This window comes from Rhinolophus hipposideros, assembly GCF_964194185.1.
Source record: "Rhinolophus hipposideros genome assembly, chromosome: 8".
Taxonomy (NCBI): Eukaryota; Metazoa; Chordata; class Mammalia; order Chiroptera; family Rhinolophidae; genus Rhinolophus; species Rhinolophus hipposideros.
Window position 1 is genome coordinate 68,607,359 of NC_138054.1, and position 24,156 is coordinate 68,631,514.

The window sequence follows — 24,156 nt, forward strand, 5'->3', positions numbered from 1 at the left end:
AAAATCTACAGGGTAGGTAGGCTGACTGGAGACCTAAGGGATAAGAGTTGCAATTGGAGTTCAAAGGCAGTATACTGGCATTTTGTTTTCCTCAGAGGAGGTTCTATTAAGGCCTTCAACTGATTGGATGGGGCTCACCCACATTATGGAGGGTAATGTGCTTTACTCAAAGTCTAATGATTTAAACACTAATCTCATCTGAAAAAATACCTTCACAGAAATATCTAGAATGATGTTTGATCAAACATGTGAGCACTGTGGTCTAGCCAAGTTGACACATAAAATGAACTGTCACAGGGACCAAGCCTCTAACGGCTCAGATAAAGATAAGGCTAACTAACGTGTAAAGATTCTTGGGAGAAGCTTTTGTCAAGGCTATGTTTGTTGGAGGGACATAGCTCTAAATTTTCTCAAGGGATTTTATTGTGAGACAACCTGCAACTAGGAAGCCGTCATAATTCTTTCTGCTTTTTTTAGCACCCTGCCTCATGTTATCTTTCCAGCCTATAGATTGGCTGGCCTGCCGATGGTCCAATCAGCTGTGTGTGTGTGTGGTGGTGGTGGTGGTGGTGGTGGTAGTGATGGTGGTGGTGGTAGTGATGGTGGTGGTGGTGGTGATGGTGGTGGTGATGGTGGTGGTGGTGGTGGTGGTGATGGTGATGATGATGGTGGTGGTGGTGGTGGTGATGATGATGGTGGTGGTGGTGGTGGTGGTGGTGGAGAAGAATGGAATAAGGTCACATGGTATAAAACATGATGGCCTAGACAGCGCGTGCTATGGACAAGGCAGTTTTCTATAGAAGGATCATGGGACAGGTGCTGAGATATCTACCTCTCACAGAAAGATCAACTATTTTATTAAAAATTATTTTGAATAAATTTTCTATTTTAGCTTTATAGAAAAGTTACAAAGATCAGAGTTCCTGTATACCCTTCACCCAATTTCTCCCCTTGTTAACATCTTACATTTCCACAGTACATTTGTAAAATCTAAGAAGCTCACATTGGTATATTACCCCAGACTTTGTTTGGATTTTGCCAGTTTTTCCATTAACGTCCTCTTTCTGTTCCTCCTGTACCCTCCAATACAGGGTGTCACATTGCATTCAGTTGTCATGTCTCTCCAGTCTCCTCTGATCTGTGACAATTCCTTAGTCTGTCTTTTTTTATGGCTTTGACAGTCTTGAGAAGTACTGGCCAGGTACCCTGGAGAAGATCCCCCAGTGGGGGTTTGTCTGATATTTCATGATTAGAGGGGATGTATGGGTTTTGGGGAATAACACCACAGAGGTGAGGTGCCCTTCACATCACATCACATCATGGAGTAGGGGACAATCCATATGACATCCCTGGTGACATTAGCCTTTATCACTTGGCTAAGGTCATGTGGGCCAGGTGTCTCCACTGTAAAGTGACCATTTTTCCCTTTCCCTACTCTATTCTTTAGCAGCCAGCAGTGACTTAATTTCATACTAAGTTGTAAGTGAAAGACCAAATGGTGGAGGTAAGGATGATGAGGGCAGTGGGCATTTAGGAGGGTAAAGGGGTTCAAAAAGAGTCTTCTTTACAATTTGGTTGAGGGCTGCTCCTAATCGCTGGAGGAAGTAGGATGTGACCCTGGTTATATGGTCAGATAGATGGCATGGAAATTGACTTCCTGTCATCTTCTGAGCACGTGCAGTAGAGTAGCACACTCGAGAGCTAACCATGTGAAACAAAGGTAGTGCCTGTGGACTTAAATGGGGCCTCTCTGCAGAAGGAGTGGTTAACATTCATGTCTGTTCCTCCCTGTCAGCTTGCGGTGTTTATTTACTATGCTGTGTGGAAGCCTCAGAAACAGTGGATCACCTTGGACACGGGCATCTTGGAGAGCCCATTTACCTATAATCCGATGAAGAGGGAGGAAGCCTGGAGGTTTATTTCATACATGCTGGTACATGCTGGGTAAGGAATGATAGGTCGCTGATGTCAGACATGACTATAAAGAATTGTAACCCATGACATGTGTTCAGTGTTTTATTATTGATACGGCATTTTCATGCCCATAATCTTTGATACTCACAGCAACCCTAGGAGGCAGGTGTTACTCTCGCAGTTTTACATCTGAGGCTCAGGGGATGTAGTCGTTTGCTCCTTGTCATACAGCTAAGTTGCAGAGCTAGGACCTCAACCCATTAGTGCTAACTCCAAGCCCAGTGTATTGCATTATAACTGCCTAATATTGGTATTTACTTAGGAGTATTAATGAGAAGAGACCAAATCATTACCAAACTAAAAGTATGTTCCCCTGGTTGTTCGATGTTGCTAAATGTTCCCTTTAGGATATGAAACATTGCTCCCCACTGTCTCTGCCCCATCACACACTTAAAACAATAAATAATTCATGAGCATTTTGATGCATGTATAATGCTATTATCCATCTGGAATAATACAAGCAATAGGAGATACAGTGCCTGCCTTTTACTTTTGCTTTTAGTTTCTTAAATGCTAATAGGCTCTTATGACCTTGCTCAGAGCCCATGATTCATCATGTCCGCTGCAGACAGTGAACAGCTGGTGCTGGCCCCACCGCTATGGTGGATTCCTAGAGTTTCCCATGAGGCCACCTTTGTGGGACCTATCCAGCCCTGAACCTTGAAGGATGACTCTGGCATGTGGTTAAATAGCATTCCATGGCAGAACACAGGGCTGAGAGGCTTGACAAGTCAAGGACAAAATCACCAATGGCCCAGTTTTTGAGGACCGTTCCACACTTTGGTTTTCCATTTAAAAGTATGTTCTGAGCAAATGTGGCTGCAAAGACTTTAAAATTGTAAGAGAGAACCATGAACTAGTAATGCAAGGCAGTCTAGTATTGTAGCATATGGTAGGTACTTCATCTCTTTGCGCCTCAATTTCCATATCTGTAAAATGGAGTAATAGTACCTACCTCATAAGGTTGTTGTGATTAAATCAGACAACAGTTATAACATAAATTTTATAGTGCCTGAAACATAGTAAGTCACTCAAAAAGAATTTGCAAGGTTGTGTAGGACATGCGATATATGGGGTTGTATAAATTAGGAATACTTTTGGAGGCAAGCAAAGAAAAAAATCTAACAGGGGTTAAACAAATGAAGGTCAATTTGTTGAAGTCCACAGGTATGTGGCTGGTTCATCAGTTTAAGGAAGCTGGGACTCTTGGTCCTGTGCTGGCACCTCTGCTTTTCCCTTGGCCTTTCTCTTATGGTTGCAGGTTGGCTGCTGTGACATGGCGACCCTCTACCTAAGAGAGGCTGGGAAAATCAACAGTAGCTTTTCCAGCCTCACTAGAGGAGGTAGACAAGGGATAAGGAAATGGATGTTGGATTAGCTAGAGTAATATAAACAAACAGAGGGAAAGGTCAGAATGGGATGGCTTCACAGATGACATGGATTCAGGTAGGACTTTGAAGGGTGAGTCAAGTTTGAATGAAAAAAAATTAGTATTTCTATGTCAGGTATACGACGAGATCTCATCTTTATGCCACTTCTATTCTTGATGTTGAGCAGCAGAAAGAGTGCTTGGGGTGATTCTTGGGGTTTTTGTGCTATTGGTCACCTTGTCTTCAAGTTGTTCCCAGACAACAGGATGGGATGGCTCTCTTTGACATTGTCTAAATTCACAAAGTGCACATATTTCCAAATCCTTTTCAAGCCTGAGTTCTCTGTAAGACTAGTGTAACTGTCCTTGCTAGACTGTTCTGTCCTGTTACATGCTACCTGTCCCATGTTGGTGAAGATGGCTTGGACAGTGAAAGTTGTGCTGGGTGAGCACACACCATAAAGGTGAATAATCCGTTGTGCCAGGTGTGCCCAGAGAACCTCTTCAATGATCTGCTGGATATTTGTTAAGTAAATTATAATGTAATTCACAATCCCTAAAACTAATATGAAAGCTGCTGCATTTTGTGGAAGATCTAACACCCATTTTGCTTTTTAACTTTTTGGTTTAATCTGAACTCTCTTAAAAAAGGTGGGGGACTGTGCTGCATAGCAACTAAATTGAGGATTATGCTAATGTGGAAATGTACGAAATTATATTCAGAGATTCTCCTGAGAGGCTGGTGGGGTTTGACAAGTAAAATCATATGAAGTTCACTTTAAAACATTTTTATCTGTTTAAACTATTAGGTTGGTGCAAAAGTAAAATGTGGTTTAAAAGATTAAAATAATTGCAAAAACCGTGATTACTTTTGCACCAACTTAATATAATAAAAAGCACCCATACTCAAATATATTACATGCCAAAATGTAGTACATGCGAGATACCAACTTTAGCTAGTGTTATTAGGTGATATTTTTTCATTCTCGGAAACTTTTTTTAAAGAATGGGAATGAGGTTCTCTTGCTACCTCTGTTTTATTAAAGAATACTCTGAGATTGCAAGAGAAATTGTTTAAAAATCTATTGAAACTTAAACGCAGCATGAATGAGTTAGTATTTTCTCAATACTGTGCAACTAAAACAAAATAAGATGACAGATAATTTCAAGTTTATGTTCCTTAAACCAGCCTTACTGTTCTGTTTGACGTTGTCAGTATTTGCTATGCAACAGAACTTATAAAATAATGTATATTTCTAAATGCCCTTTTATCTGTTTTACATATTGAAACCCTATTCAAGATTTTTTTAATGTCACTTGCTAAAAAAAAAAGTTAGAAAATGGAATTCGAGTTAAGCAAGTTCTTAACTAGAAACAACATATCAGTGCCTATTAATCTTCCAAGGAAATAACTGCCCGGGTTAGTCATAATATTTGACAACTGTGTTTGTCTCTGCAGAGTTCAGCACATCTTGGGGAATCTTATTATGCAGCTCGTTTTGGGTATTCCCTTGGAAATGGTCCACAAAGGCCTCCGAGTGGGGCTGGTGTACCTGGCAGGAGTGATTGCAGGTTAGTGTTCTGAGGGCAACGCGAAATCAACTCCTCTGGACTCTCAGGAGGTAATAAAGCAAAGGTAATAAACGTTGATAATGGGTATCTTATTTAGGATGTATTGTACTCCCAATATTGCTAGAAAACCTGATAAGCTTTGGAGATAAGTTGATTAGAGATATTAGTCACTCATTGTGACTATCCTCAGGTATCTATTTCACAGTCAAACAGGGTTTTGCACAATTGGGAACTGAGAGTAGTTTGGTGCCTAGGTGCATATATTTGGTAAAGGCCTAAAGCCCAATCATGAAAGCGCTTACATGTCAGAGGAATGATTTTGGGAAGTAATGTGGTCAAATTTGCATTTAAGACGAATATCTTCAAGAAAATATAGAGAACAGTTAAAGGGGCCCAAAGACTGAGTAGAAACTAGTAGCAAACAACAGTGACCTCTAAAATGGGGTGTGCCCAAGCTGATCCATTATAGTGTGGGCAGAAAATATTAGAACTCCCATCCATCCATTTATTTATTGGCAACATTTTTAAAAAATTAAACTTTTTACTTTGAGATAATTACAGATTTATACTGCAGTTATAAGAAATAAATACCTACTAGAGGTGCCATGTACCCTTTAACCAGTTACTCCCAATGGTAAGAGCTTGCAAAACTATGTAGTATGGTACCACAGCCAGGATATCCATAAAGATACAGTCAAGGTACAAAACATTTCCTAACACCACAAATAATACTCTCTTCCTTCCCACCCCAACACCCTCCCCTCCTTTAATCTGTTCTCTATTTCTATAATTTTCTCACTTCAAGAATGTTATATAAATGGAATGACATTATAAAGCTTTTAGGGATTGGCTTTCTTCACTCGGCACAATTCTCTGGAGATTATCTAGGTTGTTGCATGTACCAATAGTTCATTTTTATTGCTGAGTAGTATTCCATGGGATGGGTGTACCACCATTTGTTTAACCCTTCATTCATTGGAGGATATCTGGGTTTCCAGCTTTTGGCTATCACAAATAACGCTGCTATAAACATTTGCATACAAGTTTTTGTGAACATCAGTACAGAGTTTTGTGAACTTGAGTTTCCATTTCTCTAGGATAAATGTCCAAGAGCCCAGTTGCTGGGTTGCATGGTAGTTGCATATTTAGTTTTGTAAGAACTAGCCGAAATGTTTTCCAGAATGGCTGTATCATTTTACATTCCTTCCAGTATTTATAAGTGATTCAGTTTTCCACATCCTTATCAGCATTTGGTGTTGTCACTACTTTTTTATTTTAGCTTTGTTCATAAATGGGTAGTGATACTTTCTCATGGTGTTAATCAGCTTTTCCTTAATGGCTGATTGATGTTGAACATCCTGTCATGTACTTATTTGCCATTTGGATCTCCTCTATAGTGAAGTGTCTGTTCATGTCTTTTGCCCATTTTCTAATTCACTTTTTTTTCTGATACTGTTGAATTTTAAGAGTTCTTTATATATTCTAGATCCTAGTCCTCTACCAAATATGTAGTTTGCAGACATTTTCTCTCAGGCTGTAGTTTGTCTTATCTTAACAGGGACTTTCATAGAGCAAAAGTTTTTAATTTTGATGAAGTCTAATTTATCAGTTTTCACTTTGTGAATCCTGCTTTTGGTGTCATGTCTAAGAACTCTTCACTGAACCCCAGGTCTTAAATATTTTCTCCTATGGTATCTTCTCAAGTTGTAGTTTCATGTTTTACATAACATGTGATCCATTTGCGTTGGTTAATTTTTATATAAGGGGTGAGGTTTAGATTGAGGTTCTTTTTGTTTGTTTATTTGCCTATGGACATCCAATTACTTCAGAACAATCTGTTGAAGACTATTGAATTGCTTTTGCACCTTTGTCAAAAATCCGTTGGCTGTAATTGCGTGGGACTATTTCTGGATTCTCCTTTTATTCCGTTGTTCGATGTGTCTATCCGTCACCAATACCAGAGTCAGTGCCACTGCAGCTACATAATAAGTCTTGAAATCAGAGTGATTCCTCTCATTGTTTGCTCATTTAAAAGATTAGTGTATGCATTTTTCTTTTACAAAAAGATGGTATCTATTTTGCTGGCTTTTTTGTTGTGATAACACAAGGCTTTCAGCAGTAAGCTATCTAACAGATGTTGAAAAACAAACACAGAACATATCCCTTTGAGGACATAATATCATTTTTCTCTCAAGGAAGAAGAATGTAACTACTTTTCCAAAAATACTCATGCTATGAAAAGGGCATTTTGAAAACTGGTCATTGGAAATCAGTCCATGTTTATGAGACTTTGCTTCTGAAAACGATGCAAGAACTGTTCATGTTCACACTTAAAAAGCTGGGAAACAATTTCCTAATCTGTTTTCAAATTTCTCACTGAAGAGTTTCAGTGCCTTTTCAACTTATTATACTTGCTGAATACTTTGCAAGAACTAATAACTGACATTAGGAAAGGTGGGAATCATAATCAAATAACAGCAAAATTTTTGCATAATTGGAATAAATACAGCTAATGATGCAATTCTTCCAATTTAAATTACACATCATTTTTTAAATTTTACATTTTGGCTATGACTCTGATTAAGAGAAAATGTCTATAGAAAAATAACTGAATTTAGAAGTACAAGTAGTCTCCCCTTATCCATCGGAGGTATATTCCAAGACCCCCAGTGTGTGCCTGAAACTGTGGGTAGTACAGAAACCTATATATACTGTTTTTCCTATACGTATATATCTATAATAAAATTTAGTTTATAAATTAGGCACAGTGAGAGATTAACAACAATAATAATGAAATAGAACAATGATAACAATGTACTGTAATAGAAGTTCTTTGATTGTGGTCTCTCTCGAAATGTCTTTTGGTACTGTATGTACATACAGTGTGGGTATGCTGGACAAAGGGATGGTTCACGTCCTGGGCTGAATGGAACAGGATGGTATGAGATTTTATCATGATGCTCACAATAGCGTTCAATTTAAAACTTATGAATTGTTTATTTCTGGAATTTTCCATTTAATATTTTCAGACTGGTTGACTGTGGGTAACTGAAACTCTGGAAAGTAAAACCACGGATAAGGGGGGACTACTGTATCTGTATTCTTGTCATGATATTTAACCAGGATTTTAAAAAATAGTGAAGTTTATTTAATAAAACCAACAATTGAAAGATTTTTTTAAAATTAAAGACTATTGTCTTAGAGCAGTTTTAGGCTCACAGAACAATTGAGAGGAAGGTACAGAGATTTCTTAAACACCCCTGTCCCTGCACGTGCACTGCCTCCTCCATTGTCAACGTCCCCAAACAGAATGGTCCATTTCTTACAATTGATGAACCTACACTGACACATCATAATCACCCAGGTCCATAAAAGATGGAGTTCACTCTTGGTGTTGTGCCTTTTACTGTGGTTTTGGGCCAGTGTGTAATGATGTGTATCCATCATCGTGTCATACAGAGTAGTCTTTTCACTGCCCTAAAAATCCGTGCTTTGCCTATTCATCCTTCTCCCCACCCCCACCCCTGGCAACCACTGATTTGTTTACTGTCTCCATAGTTTTGCCTTTTCCAGAATGTGATATAGCTGGCATCATATAGTATGTATCCTTTTCATACTGGCTTCCTTCATTAGTAATACGTGTTCAAGTTTCCCCCATGTCTTTTCATGGCTTGATAAGTTTTTTTTTATATCATTCGTGAAGTAAAAATAATTTAAAAATATTGTGTAATTAATATGTCCCATCCTTTAAAATTCTATTTTTATGTTTTTAAAAAACATATTAGCACAGTGGTACACATACATGTAATTTATAAGTAAATGTACCAATATTGCAGTGGGTGGTTGTGTTAGTTTCCTGGGGCTGCCATAATAAAGTGCTACAGACTGGATGGCTTAAAACAACAGAACTGCATTGTCTCACAGCTCTGGAGGCTGGAAGTCTGAAATCAACAGGACCATGCTCCCTCCTCTGACACCTGTCGGGGAGAATCCTTCCTTGCCTCTCGTGAGCCTCTGTGGTGCATTCCTTGGCTTGCAGCTGCAGCCCTTCAGTCTCTGCCTCCATTCACATGCTTGTCATAAGAAAAGACAGGGACATTGGAAGGGAGAACAGCATGTTCTCCCTTCCAATGTCCCTGTCTTTTCTTATGACACAATCACATTCGTTCAGGGGCTCACTATACTCCAGTATGACCTCATTGTAACTAATCACATCTGTAAGAGTCCTATTTCTAAATAAGGTCACATTCTAAAGTACTGGGGTGGAGGGGGCGGTTAGGATTTCAACATATCTTATTTTTGGCAGGGGGGTGGGGTGGGACACACTTAGGAGTTTTTACTGATCAAAACTTTGCCAGCCTCCTAGAGCAGAGAGAATGGAAGCAGCCATGAGAATTGGCAAGGCTTGGTTACAGCTCCCCATCCTGCTTCTCTCCTATATTTGTGGATCCTGTTTTTCCACCTTCTACTTCTGTTCCTGCACATTTTTCCCTCTGATCTTGAAAACCTTTAGTGATGGTCAGGCTCTACCTGGCTCCAGCATCTACATTCCTGTTTCCCCCATGGCTTGATTTCAACCGGTGGAATCAGCTCTGCCCCAGTTTCAGAGAAGAGAGAACGTGAATAACCTGTTCAGATCCTTGCCTGTTTTTGCAATAGCTTCTTGGCAGGTATCTCTACGTTATTCTGGTCTACCCTTTACACTGCTGTTTGGGTCACCTTCCTCAAACACAGATTAGATCATATTATATCCTTCAAAGAACACTTACTGTGGCCAAAAGAAAGCTGAAATGCCCAAGATTGCTCTTCATTATCCTCCACTGCTTAGCCCCGTTGCCTTTCTTTTCTTTTTTGCTTTTTGGAGGAATGGATTGCTTTACTAATGTTCAAAAAAGAAATTATACATGAAGAGGTTAGGGAATGACCTGATGTAAAATGTTCTTTTTAAAATCTTTTTTTCAGGTATGATTGACATACAAAAATCTGTACATATTTAATATATACAACTTGGTGAGTTTGGAGGTAAGCATACACCCATGAAACCATCACCACAATCTATACCATAAACATATCTATCACCTCCAAAAGTTTCCTCCTACCTGTTGTCTTTCTTGCTTTGCTATTTTTCTAGATTCCTTCATACGTAATATACTCGTGATTCTAGTTTCCTTACTCTTGCTCCTGGCAAAGTGTGGTTCATGGATCAGCAGCACTGGCATTACCTGGGGTCTTGCTGAAATGCAGAATACTGGGCCACACAACAGACCTAATAATCAGAATCTGCAGCTGAGCAAACCTACAGGTGATTGAGAAGCAGTGGTCTGTACTCCAGCCCAGGGCTCCCCAATCTGACTGATCATCAGAACCAACTGGAGAATTTGTTATAACTGACACTATCCAGCTCCCATGCAGATCTAATGAATTAGAATCTCTGGTAATATGGCCCTGGGATCTGTGTTTTGTTTTTCTGTTTAGTGAGGTATAACTGACATACAATATACTGCACACATATAAAGTGTACAATTTGATTAATTTTGATATGTGTATATAACCATGAAACCATCACCATAATCAAGATAATAAACTTATCCATCACTCCCCCCAAAAGTTTCCTTGTGCCCCTTGGAAATCCCTCCTCCAGCCTCTCTTTCCCCCTCCCCCACCTTCACTTGGCAACCACTGATCTTTATAGATTAATTTGTATTTTCTAGAGTTTTATATAAATGGAAGCATAGAATATGTACTTTTTTTTGTCTGGCTTCTGTCACTCAGCACAATTATTTTGAGATTTATTCATATAGTATTTCATTGTATGGATGTGCCATAATTTGTTTAATCCGTTCTCCTGTTGATGGACATTTGGGTTGTTTCCAGTTTGGGGGCTATTACAAATGAAGCTACTATAAACATGTATATACAAGTCTTTGTGTGGACAAATATTTTAATTTCTCTTGGGTAAATACTTAGGAATGGAATGGCTGGATCATGTCATAGGGTGTGTATAATTTTTAAGAAGCTGCCAAACTTTTTAAATAGCTTTACTGAAATATAATTCACCATACAATCCACTTACTTAAAGTGTATAATAAAAAAATAAAGTGTATAATTAAATATTTTTTAGTTAATTCACAGGGTTATGCACCCATCATCATAATCTATTTTAGAACAGTTTTGTCCCCCAAAGAAACCCTGTACCCATTAGCAGTCACTTCCTGCTCCTCACCCTACAGCCCTTCTCTAGCTTTAGGCGACCACTAATCTCCTTTCTGTCTCTTTAGATTTGCCCATTCTGGACATTTCACACAAATGGAATCACACATTTACACAAATGGAATACGACATGTGGTCTTTTTTACTTAGCCTAATGTTTTTATTGTTCATCCATGTTGTAGCACATCTCAGTGCTGCATTCCTTTTTATGACTGGACAATATTCCACTGTATGGATATACCACATTTTCTTTATCCATGAATCAATTGATGGACATTGGGGTTGTCTTCACTTGTTGGCTATTGTGAATAATACTGCTATGAACATATGTGTACAAGTTTTTATATAGATCTCTTGGGTATAAACCTATGAGTGAATTGTTAGGTCATATGGTACAAAGTAAAACCATTTTACATCACCCAAAGTTCTAGTTCCTCCACTTCCTCAACAGCACTTGGTATCATCCATCTTTTTCATTTTAGCCAATCTAATGGGTGTATAACAATGTCTCATTGGGTTTTAATTTGCATTTCCTAATGATTAACGATGTGCTCATTTGCTGTTCATATATCTTCTTTGGTAAAGTACATTTAAATCTTTTGCCATCTAAAAAATTGGATTATATTCCTTATTAGATGTAATATTATATATTCTGATACAAGTTCTTTTTTCTCTCTCATTAAACTTTGTTTTAATGGGTCTCAAAATTCTGTGACAGATTTTTGGTCAAGTTGTTTCCATTAAAAAGTACTGATTTTAAAAACTAATAACTTAAAAACGGCCACATTAAAAAACAAATGGTCCACAAAACATTCTCCTTTCCTTCTGAAGGTTTTACGATGCATTGTAATCATTAACCAGTCTTTTACTACTACACTTAAATGTACAATTGAGACGAACAGTTCTGAGACCGTTCTTCCACCACTGATGAAATCTAGGGTGGCAGGTATTGGGGATAATATTCATTTAGTCTTCTGAGCTTTCTGGGCAGACTTGGTGGCCTGGCCATCTCCAGCTGCTTTCTTGTCCGTTGCTTTGATGACACCCACAGCAACTGTCTGTCTCATGTCACGAACAGCAAAACGGCCAAGAGGAGGGTAGTCAGAGAAGCTGTCAACACACACGGGCTCTCCAGGAATCATGTCAACGATGGCAGTGTCACCAGATTTCAAAAACTTGGGGCCATCTTCCAGCTTTTTCCCTGAACGACGATCAATCTTCTCCTTCAGCTCAGCAAATTTGCAAGCAATGTGAGCTGTGTGACAATCAAGCACAGGTGCATATCCGGCACTGATTTGGCCTGGGTGGTTCAGGATAATCACCTGAGCAGTGAAGCCAGCTGCCTCCATTGGTGGGTCATTTTTGCTGTCACCAGCCACATTGCCACGACGAACATCTTTGACAGACACATTCTTGACATTGAAGCCCACATTGTCCCCAGGACGAACTTCACTCAAAGCTTCATGGTGCATTTCAATAGACTTTACTTCAGTTGTAACATTGACTGGAGCAAAGGTGACCACCATGCCGGGTTTGAGAACACCAGTCTCCACTCGGCCCACAGGGACAGTACCAATACCACCAATTCTGCAGACATCCTTGAGGGGCAGACGCAAAGGCTTGTCAGTTGGACGAGCTGGTGGCAGGATGCAGTCCAGAGCTTCAAACAGCGTGGTTCCACTGGCAATGCCATCTTTACGGGTGACTTTCCATCCCTTGAACCAAGGCATGTTAGCATTTGGCTCCAGCATGTTGTCACCATTCCAACCAGAAATTGGCACAAATGCGACTGTGTCAGGGTTGTAGCCAATTTTCTTAATGTAGGTGCTGACTTCCTTAACGATTTCCTCGTATCTCTTCTGGCTGTAAGGCGGCTCAGTGGAATCCATTTTGTTAACACCAACAATTAGTTGTTTCACACCCAGTGTGTAAGCCAGAAGGGCATGCTCACGGGTCTGCCCATTCTTGGAGACACCTGCTTCAAATTCACCAACACCAACAGCAATGATCAGGACAGCACAGTCAGCCTGAGATGTGCCTGTAATCATGTTTTTGATAAAGTCTCTGTGTCCTGGGGCATCGATGATGGTCACATAACACTTGCTGGTCTCAAATTTCCACAGGGAGATATCAATGGTGATCCCACGCTCGTGTTCAGCTTTCAGTTTATCCAAGACCCAGGCAGACTTGAAGGAGCCCTTTCCCATCTCAGCAGCCTCCTTCTCAAATTTTTCAATGGTTCTTTGGTCGATCCCACCACATTTGTAGATCAGATGACCAGTAGTGGTAGACTTGCCGGAATCTACGTGTCCAATGACAACGATGTTGATGTGTGTCTTTTCCTTTCCCATTTTGGGTTAGATTCAGCGGTTGTTTTCACTACACCTGTGTTCTGGCAGCAAACCCGTTGCGAAAAAGCCAAGTTCTTTATCAGATACATGACATGCAAATATTTTCTTCTAGTCAATTGCTTGTCTTTTCATTCTCTTAATAGTATCTTTTGAAGAGTTTAAGTTTTAAATTTTGATTAAGTGTAATTTACTAGTTTTTAAATTTTAGGAATTGTGCTTTTCAGTGTCATATCTAAGAAATTTTGCCTAGCCCAAAGGTCACAAAGATTTTCTCCTATGTTTTGTTCTAGAAGTTTTATAATTTTAGGCTTTACATATTGGTCTGTGATCCATTTTATACATGGTACAAGGTATATACAGAGGGTGCCAAAAAGACGTATATACATTTTAAGAAAGGAAAAAACTGTATTAATTGCAGTACTCAATATATACCGATAACAAAAGATGACTACAAGTCACGTTTGACTTCTGCAATTACAAGAGGTGCTCAAAGTGGTTGCCATCAGCATCCAGACACTTCTGATTATGGTGAACTACTGCTTGAGCATAGATAACATCTCTTAAAATGTGTATACATTTTTTTGGCACCCCTGGTATACATTGGTGTCATTTTTTGCATGTGGATGTTTCTACTTAATAGCTTTTTTCTTCTGCGTAAGGATTTCCTTCAACATTTTTTGTAGTTAGGATCCGCTGGTCATCAATTCTTTCAGCCTCTGTGTGTCTGGAAAAAAAATATCTGCTTTCATTTTGAAATATATTTTTACTAGACATAGAGTTCCAGCTTGACAGTATTTCTCTTTCAGCACTTTAAAGATGTTGCTGTATTGTTTTCTCATTTGCATTGTTTCCAATGTGAAATAATTTATCATCTTTATTTTTGTTCCTCAGTATGACATATGTCTTTTTACTCTGGTTGTTTTTAAGATTTTACTGGTTTTGAGCCATGTGGCTTTGTTGTGTTTCTTTTTTTCTTCTTCCATGTTTCTTGTACTTGGGGGTTACTGAGCTTCATGGATCTGTGGGTTTATAGTTTTCATAAAACTTTGGTAAATTTGGCCGTAATTTCTTCAAATATTTTTCTCTGTACCTACCTAGTTTCTTCTCTTTTGGGGATTCCAATTACATATTTTTAGGCTGCTTGAAATTGATCTACAGCTCATTGCTACTGTATATATTTAAAAAAATATTTTGTGTGTGTTTAATTTTGGGCAGTTTTATTGCCATGTTTTCATGTTCACTAATCTTTTCTTCAGCAATGTCTAATCTGCCAATAATCTCAACAAGTTTATTTTTTCATTTTAGACATTATAGTTTTCATCTTTAGAAGTTTGATTTGAGTCTGTTTTATATCTTATATGGCTCTACTTAACTTTTGAACACATAGTTGTAATATTTATTGCCCTTATCTGCTAAATCTAACACCTGTGTCAGTTTGGATAGGTTTTAATTGATTTTTCTCTTCATTATGTGTCATTTTCCTGCTTCTCTGGCAATTATTTGGATGCTAGACATTTTACCTTTGGATGGTGCATTGTATTCCTATAAATATTCCTTAGATTTGTTTTGAAACTCAGTTACTTAGAAGCAGTTTGATCCTTTCTGGTAAGATTTGTTAGTTGAAACTGTTTTTGAGTCATGTTTAGTGCTAATTATTTCCTACAACTGGTGTAGGACCTTCCTGTGTACTTTACTCAATGTCCCATGAATTACGAATTTTCTTATTTGAAAAGTTACTTAGCTTCTCTGGTGCGGCGTGAGCAAAAGGTACTCTTCTATCTACTCCTTTCTGGTGACTTTTCTTGGCTCGGATAATTTAGGCACATGCTCCTCTCTGGTGTTCTCTATGCAGCTCTGTCCTCTCTGGTGCTCTGTCTTTCAAACTCTAGTTGCTTAGGTCTTCCTGGACTCTAAACTCTATTTCATCAACTTGCTGAGATCTATCCAGGTTCCCCCTTCATGCACTGCAAAGTGAAATCTCTCTTAAGGCAGAAAACTGGGCAATCAGACAACTCATTTACTTTTTGTCTTGCAGCGTTCACGGTCCTTTGTTATCTGATGTCCAGTATCTTGAAGGCTATTGTTTCATATGTTTTTCTCCAGTGCTTTTAGTTATATCATGTGGGAGGGTAAATCTTATCCTTGGATCTCCATCATGGCCAGAGTGTACATTTGTATCTGTATTCTAAAAAATAAATTTCTCATGATTAAGATGCAACCACGTTAGCCCTAGTCTGTAGGTTAACATTTGAGAAACACTGGTCTAATCCTTTTGAACTACTTCTCACTGATCTTCAGTCACCCATATACCTTTGTTTCTATGCTTTGCTTTTCCATATCCCTAAGTCCTGAATACCTTCTTCCTCTTTGTTTTCTCTGTCCAAATGTTAAAGATTCTTTAGAGTTTAATAAAAAAGCTATCTCATCCTTCTCAGAGTAGCAGGGCCTCCACTTCTCTGCAATGAAAGTCATTCCTTCCTAGGTGCTTCCATGGCAAATTTATTACTTTTTTAAAATCATAGTTGTTATATTCTACATTTTATAATTGTTTGCTTGCCCATTTGTAAGATTCCTAAAGTCAGACACTGTCTTCCTTGTACAAAGTAGGTATTATACTGTATTCTAAGGAATGAAAGAGGGCCTTGAAAGCAAGAGACTAAGTAATAGAACTAAGCAGTATAGAAAGAATGTCTTAGAGTTTGCATAAGGTGGTTTTAAAGCCTTGTTTCGGTTCAGGCAATCTGAGATTGGGTTAGCAAATAGGTTTCATCTTGCTTGGTGAATCTGATAGAATGGCATCTTGAGAAGGATTCTGAGGCCACATCTTGACTCTGTGAGAAAACTAGCCATTAGATAATATAATGTTGGTATGTCTCAGGTATTTTGATAGTTTTGGCTAAACATGTGGGATATTTTGAAACAATAGCTAACAAGTATATAATACATGTCAGGCAGTGTTCTAAGCATCATGCACATATCAGCTCATTTACCTCCTCTGACAACCTACTGAACTAAATTCTATTAATATTCCCATTTTGTAGCAGGGAAACTAAGGCACAAAGAGATTAAGAAACTTGTTCAAGTCACACAGCTGGCAATGCTGGCTCCAGAGTCCGTGTGCTCTTGTCACTGTTATACTGTCTTCATATTGAACATTTAATGTTTCAGAAAAAGAATTGAGGTAGTTAAACCACAAAGCTATACTTTTATAGTATAGAAGGGACAAATATGTTGCTTGTTAATATGATAACGGCCCAAGCTTCATAAACTTTTAGCTTAGATTAGATTTATCTTTTGTGAGTTTTAGTTACGTCTGATCCTTTGTGTTTTCTTTCCTTAGGATCTCTTGCCAGCTCCATCTTTGATCCACTCAAATATCTTGTGGGTGCTTCAGGAGGAGTCTATGCTTTGATGGGAGGCTATTTTATGAATGTTCTAGTGGTAAGAACTTTGGGAATGGAATCTATAGACTTTTTCTTTTTTAAAACAATAACTGGTATTTCATTTAGGGAATCTTCATTTATAAATATTAACTGAGCACTCATCTTCCTTTTCACCACCAGAGTTTTCCTTTCATATTTTATCTTTATTTTTTCCCTTATCTCAAAAGTAATGAATACTAAATAAAATTTTAATTTGAAAAATAGGAAGTCAAAATCCCCAATATAGTATTTGTTAACAATTTGTTATACATCCTTTCAGACCTTTTTCTATATGTATTCAAAATCCTACCAATATTAATACTACAAAAGTGGAACCACCCTTATATTGTTCTGCATCTTAACGTTGAGTATCCTGACCATCTGCCTATCCATGTCAGTACATAGAAATCCACCTCAATCTTTTCAAGTGCTCCACAGCTCACTCTAGAGAGGTATATCCTGACTTACTTAATCTTTCACTGAAAATGTGGGGTGATTCCAGCTTTTCTCATTTACAAATAATACTGTAAAGAATGTTCTTTTATCTTTATGTTTTTGCAGCTATGTGATTTTTTTTTTTGTAGGATAAATTCTTAGAAGTAGATTTTAATGCCAAATTGCCCTCCAAAGATTGCATACTATTTTACACTCCCATGCTATAGTATGTGAGAATGCCAACCACTTTTTAAAACAGGCCAAAATCCTGGCTAGTTCTTAACCCTTATAACTACATAAGTATACTTTAAAATATAAAGTATTTCTATTTCATTTATAGTTATTTATATATTTATACTTTCAAAATACTGTAGAAGGAAAAATATGAAGCAATTATAAAACTTTCAAAAATAAAAGTCATTTAGAAAAAATAGTTTTCAAACTTTGGGTTGCAATCACTAGTGGTTGTGAACTCAGTTTAAAAGTTGGGAAAAATTAAACAAAAATGAAAAAATGAAAAAATTTCAGTATGTAGGATGTATAATAAGAGTAAATACTGTTTGATTTATGTGTGTACTGGATTGCTATGTAAATTATTTATTACTATAGGTCGTGGTTACAACAGTTTGAAAATAATTGATTTAGAATAAACATGGCTATTCCAGCATCTTTACTCTTTGGGAAGAGAGCTAATAACTTGAAAGGGAAGGGAGAAGAAACTCAATGGATTAAAGTGGAAATGTCTTTCTGACTCAGTTCTCTAGTAACACATGAAGGTACTGCAAGCTGGACTGAGATTTTTCAAAGCTAAAATTAAACTGGTTTGTTTTGCACCAACATTTAAAATTTTTTTGAAATTATCTTAAAAAAATAAGGTAATACTCAAATTTTAGTTAATTCTTTCCTAACTCCTACCCAGAAAAAGGACAAATAAGTATCAAATGAATATTAACCAAAACAACTTGGAACTATTTTATCAGACTTAGTTTGACAGCGTTTAGCTATCATCCATCTATCTATCTATCTATCTATCTATCTATCTATCTATCTATCTATCTCATGTTAAGTGTTGATTTCATATTACTTATATTTAGATTATTTTCTATCATAAAATTGTGCCTAGTTTATATCATGGAATTAAATGTCATGTTTCATTTTGTTCTCCAAAGTTCGCCAGTGTAGTACTCTCCAGATACATTTGAAAATAGCTATTACACCAGTCCTTTGTTCTGCAAATATCTGATACTCAAACTTTATTTTAAATGAAAACGCAGATGAGGAGGGAGTAACGTATTTCAATAAGACCTACTCGGGCAATCAGTCTTTTTCTTTTTTAAAAAAGATTTTATTGGGGAAGGGGAACAGGACTTTATTGGGGAACAGTGTGCACTTCCAAGACTTTTCCAAGTCAAGTTGTTGTCCTTTGAGTCTTAGTTCTGGAGGGCGCAGCTCAGCTCCAGGTCCAGTTGCCATTGCTAGTTGCAAGGGGCGCAGCCCACCACCCCTGCGGGAGTGGAACCCGCAACCTTGTGGTTGAGAGGACGCGCTCCAACCAACTGAGCCATCTGGGAGTTAAGCAGCAGCTCATTGACTTCATTCTAGTTGTGAGGGCGCAGCTCGCTGGCCCACGTGGGAATGGAACTGGCAGCCCCGATGCCCAGAGCTCCTGCTCTAAGCAACCACCCGTTCGCCCTCTCTAATGCGTCTTTTGGAGCAAAAATTAATATAATACCCGGTCTTATATTTTACTATATCTTATAATAAGATATAAGATATAAGATAATATTATATCTTATAATAAGATATAAGACCGGGTATTATATTATATTATATTATGACCAAATCTTACATTATATTATATAAGACACGGTCTTATATTATAGTAAAATAAGACCGGGTCTTATATTACTTTTTGCTCCAAAAGACACATGAGAGCTGATTGCCCGGCTAGGTCTTATTTTCAGGGAAACACTGTATGGTGGGGGGTTTCATTTGCCAATAGATAGCTTATCTTGTTATTATTTATCTCTTTATAAGAATTTTCGAGAAATGATCCCGGCCTTTGGAATTGTCAGACTACTGATCATCATCCTTATAAGTAAGTTTGTTTTGTGAACACTTCACATCTTCAATTTTATTGGTTCAACCTTCAGAAGGTCTCAGTTTCCTAAACACTAAATCTAGGATGATTGCTAGCCTAGAGTCAGAAAATTGTCAGCTCCACAGCCCTAAGCAGAAAAAGGAGGGGTTTTCACAGACCCTCATGGGCGGTTCTTAGGGGTACCTCAGTAACATGTTTCTGCTTTTAATTTTTTTCTGAAGTTGGGGGAGTCAAAAGGGTAGAGCTCTAGGCACTCCGTCCACTTCAACCTCAATAGCTTCATTTTTTTTTTTATACTGGGTTTTTCTTATTCATACATTGGTTTCTGTATATGATTTTTTCTGGAAAGGGAAAGCTTGAAAATCAATGTTATAATCTATTTTCTTTCTCAATTTCTAAATTTCCAGATTAAAAAAAAATTGATCTAGGATATATGCATGGAGTGGTGGCTGAGGATTGAAGATGGGACTGGTTGAGAAGGAAATGAGAGGTCAGGGAACTAGAAGATGACTAATATGGCTTTTGACAGCTCCAAGACTTACTATAGAGAATTACATGCTAGAGGAGTTTAGGAAGAGTGTTCAATCTAGAGAGGAGATGGAATTTTAATTGAGTTTGAAAGTCAGGGTAGATTTTTGGGTGGTGGCAGGCCACATGGGGAAGAAAATGAGCAAAGGCAGGGCCAGTAACTTGTGTTTCCTGTGCTGCTCCAGCTCAAGCTGTATCCACATGGAGGGTGTGGGGAGAAGGACAGACGCTGGGGTCAGACTCTGAGGTCAGACTTGAAGGTCAAGACAGAGGTGACACTTGATAAAGTGGAAGACTTTGGCTGTTCACATGTAAACAATCATTCTAATAATTGGTATCAAGAGTTCAATTAGCAACACTGTGAACAGGGACAACTACTTCTGAGGAAAGAGATTAAATTTAGTTTGTAAATAGTTTAACTGTAAAAACAATATTTCATCTTGAAAGAAAATAAGTGACTTGTTTATAGTCTGTACCATACTCTATGTGATTTCTTTTCTTCTGTATAAGAAATCCAAGGGGCGGATGGTTAGTTCAGTTGGTTAGAGAGCAGTGCTCTTAACAACAAGGCTGCCAGTTTGATCTCCACACGGGCCACTGTGAGCTGTGCCCTCCACAACTAGATTGAAGCAACTGCTTGACTTGGAGCTGATGGGTCCTGGAAAAACACACTTAAAAAAAAAAAGGAAAGAAAGAAATCCAAGAAGTGAGGGAAAGTTGTCAGCCCAGAAAGGAGAGGAAATGTCCGGGAGTAGTTACGTAGGAGAAATGCTGTGGGAGTAGAGCTGCCGCCTGAGTTGTTCAGTGTCACAACCAGAACCAAGGGACAAACAAGTATGTCTGAAAAATGTTGTTACACAAGTTATCTGGGTCTTCAATATGCTTCTTTTGGGTAATTATGAACAACTGATTATAAAATAAGCCTCAAACCCTTGATGGGGAAATTGTTTTTATACTCTTAATATTCTTCAATGTTGGAGTTAAAATCCTTTCCTCGTGCACAGGGTTTCTTCAAAGACAGTTTATGTAACATTATGTCATTCTTAAGGTAAGTAATAAAGCCACTGAATGATGTGCTTTTATTGTAACCTTCGAACATAGGTAGGACACACACGCTAACTAACCATCACCCCTCCCTACTTCCTGTCCCATGCCATTTCTAAAAATTCTTTGGCCTGGTTTACCTACTATTAAAAATAAGAACAGTTACGACACACACCAGATTAAATACAAGTACATTTTAATTTTAAACATGTTTTCTTGGGAAAATGTATAGATATAAAGATATATAGATGTAAAAATTATTCTTAATTGTGAAGGACAATTGGGCTTAAGGACTTACCTTCATTAAGCATTTATTTGTTTGGATGTGTTTTCTAATGAAGCAACTGAGATTCCCCTTTGGAAAACGTTAAGGAAATCTCACATTTTCATCCTGAAAAAAAAAAAAATCCATATAAAGTCAAGTTCTTTAAAATGAGTGTCAAGTTTTTAGTGAGGACAATGATTCAGTTTATTGGAAGAAGGTCTTTTCAGGTGGGAAGACATGTCTCAGATTAGAGACTGCAGCAACTTAAGAAGCAAACTCCTCTAGGAAGCACAAAGAGCCAGGCAGTGGAGAGAAATGGAGATATTGACATGACAAAGACTTTTTGAGAGGTGGTCTCCTACCCTGGAAGACTAGATCAGAGGAACTGTTTCCAGTAGGTCAGCCCTGTTCTCTGCAGGGGTTTTCTTATACTTTCCTAGTTCCATCTCTCTGTGTCATTTACACTGGACCAGAACGTGCAAATGATTGAAAATACCATACAGCCACATTTATCCAGAACTTTGTGTAATAGTCATTTCCGATTAAATTAATATTGATTACTTCCTCCACCTCAATTCCCGCCCAGTGACTTCAAAGTCAATAGAGTAGTACTGAAAAGGAAAGTAGCCAGGACACGTGGTCCTGATGCTATTTTCCCAAAGGCAAGGACTAGGTCTTTCCATCTCCTAGGTCACAGTGGCTCACTAAGCAGAGCACAGGGAATTGGGGGATGGGTATGGAATGTGACAGCTGCACAAGATGTTTCCAAGTGCTGCATGGGAGTCCTTCTAAGCCAAGAAACCCACAGGCTCCTTTCACAGCACAGTTCTGACTTATTCGAGGAATGCCTAAGTTCTGGCTCTCACTGCTCTGTTGGAGAATGTGGACTCATTCCCATTCCTGGACCATCTTCATTACTCCTGATTGTAATTAGAGGCAGTTAGTGTGGTGGATGAGAGTGGAGCCAGACTGCTTAAGGTTCAAATCCTGCCCCTGCCTCTGAGCTGTGTGGCCTTGGGCAAGTAATTATTAACCTGTGTCTTGCTTTCTTTATGTATAAAATGCCACCATCATTCCTCACTTGGATGCTGTAGTAGCAGTAATCTGGCTGGTCTCCCGGCATCTGTCCTTGCTCCCATATTATCTATTCCCTATATAGCGGTCAGGATGGTATTTTAAAAACGTTAAGTTAGATCATGTCACGCCTGTGCTCAAAAGTTTTCAAAGGCTTCCTGTCATTCAGAATAAAAGTCAAAGTCCTTACCGTAACCTATAAGGCCCCTCCATGGTCTGTCCCCTGCTCATCACCTATCACTTTATCCCTAATGGTAGTCCAGAATCACCTGAAGTCTTGTTAAAACACAGACTGAGCTTCACCTTCAGAGTTTCTGATTCAGTAAGTCTGGGGTAGGCCTGAGACTTAATTTCTAATAAATTCCCAGGTGATGCTGCCACTGCTGCTCTTGGGAGGAAGTGCATTTTGTAAACTACCTACCCAGCCACATCAGCTGCTTTGGGATTCCTCAAGCAGAACAGGCACATTCCTGCCCTAGGGACTTTGTGCTTGCTCTCCTCTCTGCCTGGAAGACTCTTACTTCAGCATGGCTTGCTCCCTTACCACCGTCATATTCTCAGTAAGAGCCTCCTTGACTCTATTAAAAATCACACCCTACTCCCAGCGCCCCCCATTCTCCTTGCTCTCTCTGTATCTCTCCATGGCACTTAGCACCATTTGACACACCTTATATTTTACTTGTTTGCTTGTCTCCTGCAACTAGACAGTCAGCTTTGAGACAGGGCTACTGGTATGTGATCTGTTCATTGCAGTTTATACATTGCCTGGAAGAGTGCCTGGCACATAGAAGATAATGTGTTGGGTGAATAAATCTGCAAAATGGGACGATAGTACCGATTTCATAAGATCATTGTGAGGATTAATGATACAAGGTTAATACATGGAAAGCTCTTATATGAAAAGCACCTGGCACAGAATTTGGTCTAATACACGTTAGCTGCTACTGTTATTAGAGGGAAACCAAACACATTTGGTGCACTGTTGTGGAGACCTTGGGGCTTCATCAGGTTGTTTTTCATTCTAGTTGTGTCAGATATGGGATTCGCTCTCTACAGACGGTTCTTTGTCCCTGCAAACGGGTCACCGGTGAGTTTGGCTTATTATCTTTTTAATGAAAATGTGTTTACCTATCATATCAATGGCCCCATTAAATAGGGGCCACAATTCTGTGATTTAGGGCAATCAAATTTCCATTTGGAAGAAAATTCCTGAGGAAATCAGACTTTTTGGTTGTCCTTTTCTCTTAACTCTCATGGCCCTGACCACTGGCTCTACTAGTCTACACCTGCCATACTATGCCGCCAGCTATTCCAGAACAGGAGAGAAGGGATTTCACAACCCACAGAAAATATAAAACATTGAAAAACAGCAATGCCAATTTGGGTCTAGATGAATTTATAATATAAAGAAAACTGACAAAGATTTCATTTTGTTGAAATTCATCTTTGAATTTGGCAGTTTGTGGTTTGAGTATTTGTGTGTGTTGTATTTATTTACCTGTGCTTTCATTCTAACATTTTACATGGGATCAGATTATGCTCTTATAGAAATCCCTCATGCAACCCAACTCTGTTCTCTTGGTTGGTACTATAGAAAACCATCCAAAATATGATGATGAACAAGAATGAGAAACAATGGCTCTGTCTTGTATACTCAGAGTTGGTGAAATGACATTTTTTAGCTTTGCACGTTTTACAACACCTTTTTGTGCACATGCAGTTTTGTGTGTCTTTTGCCTGATCTCCTTGTTCTTCAAACCTTTAAGACTCTTGTGTGATTGTGATGGTATTTGTTGTTTAGTAAGAGAGAT

General features: G+C 38.4%; 3 protein-coding genes across 5 annotated transcripts in view; 1 reads left to right on the plus strand and 2 right to left on the minus strand.

Moving 5' to 3' along the window:
* AKIRIN1 (akirin 1) overlaps nt 1-24,156 on the minus strand; it is a 96,150-nt gene that overhangs the window by 52,908 nt on the left and 19,086 nt on the right. For all 3 annotated transcript variants that reach the window (XR_013993813.1, XM_081056522.1, XM_081056523.1), the window contains exon 2: nt 21,305-21,397. The gene's annotated coding sequence lies outside the window, so the exon portion shown is untranslated. The remainder of the gene's footprint in view (nt 1-21,304; nt 21,398-24,156) is intronic.
* The window catches only part of RHBDL2 (rhomboid like 2), a 45,325-nt gene that overhangs the window by 19,175 nt on the left and 1,994 nt on the right, over nt 1-24,156 (plus strand). Inside the window, exons 3-7 of the mRNA XM_081056521.1 lie at nt 1,796-1,944; nt 4,803-4,915; nt 16,817-16,917; nt 19,371-19,431; nt 23,371-23,432. Of these exons, the coding sequence (XP_080912647.1) occupies nt 1,796-1,944; nt 4,803-4,915; nt 16,817-16,917; nt 19,371-19,431; nt 23,371-23,432 (486 nt within the window). The remainder of the gene's footprint in view (nt 1-1,795; nt 1,945-4,802; nt 4,916-16,816; nt 16,918-19,370; nt 19,432-23,370; nt 23,433-24,156) is intronic.
* LOC308500998 (elongation factor 1-alpha 1-like) lies at nt 9,782-15,177 on the minus strand. Its single transcript, XM_081056520.1, has one exon. It carries the CDS (start codon nt 13,474-13,476, stop codon nt 12,088-12,090), a length of 1,389 nt encoding a protein of 462 aa, XP_080912646.1. The 5' UTR covers nt 13,477-15,177; the 3' UTR covers nt 9,782-12,087.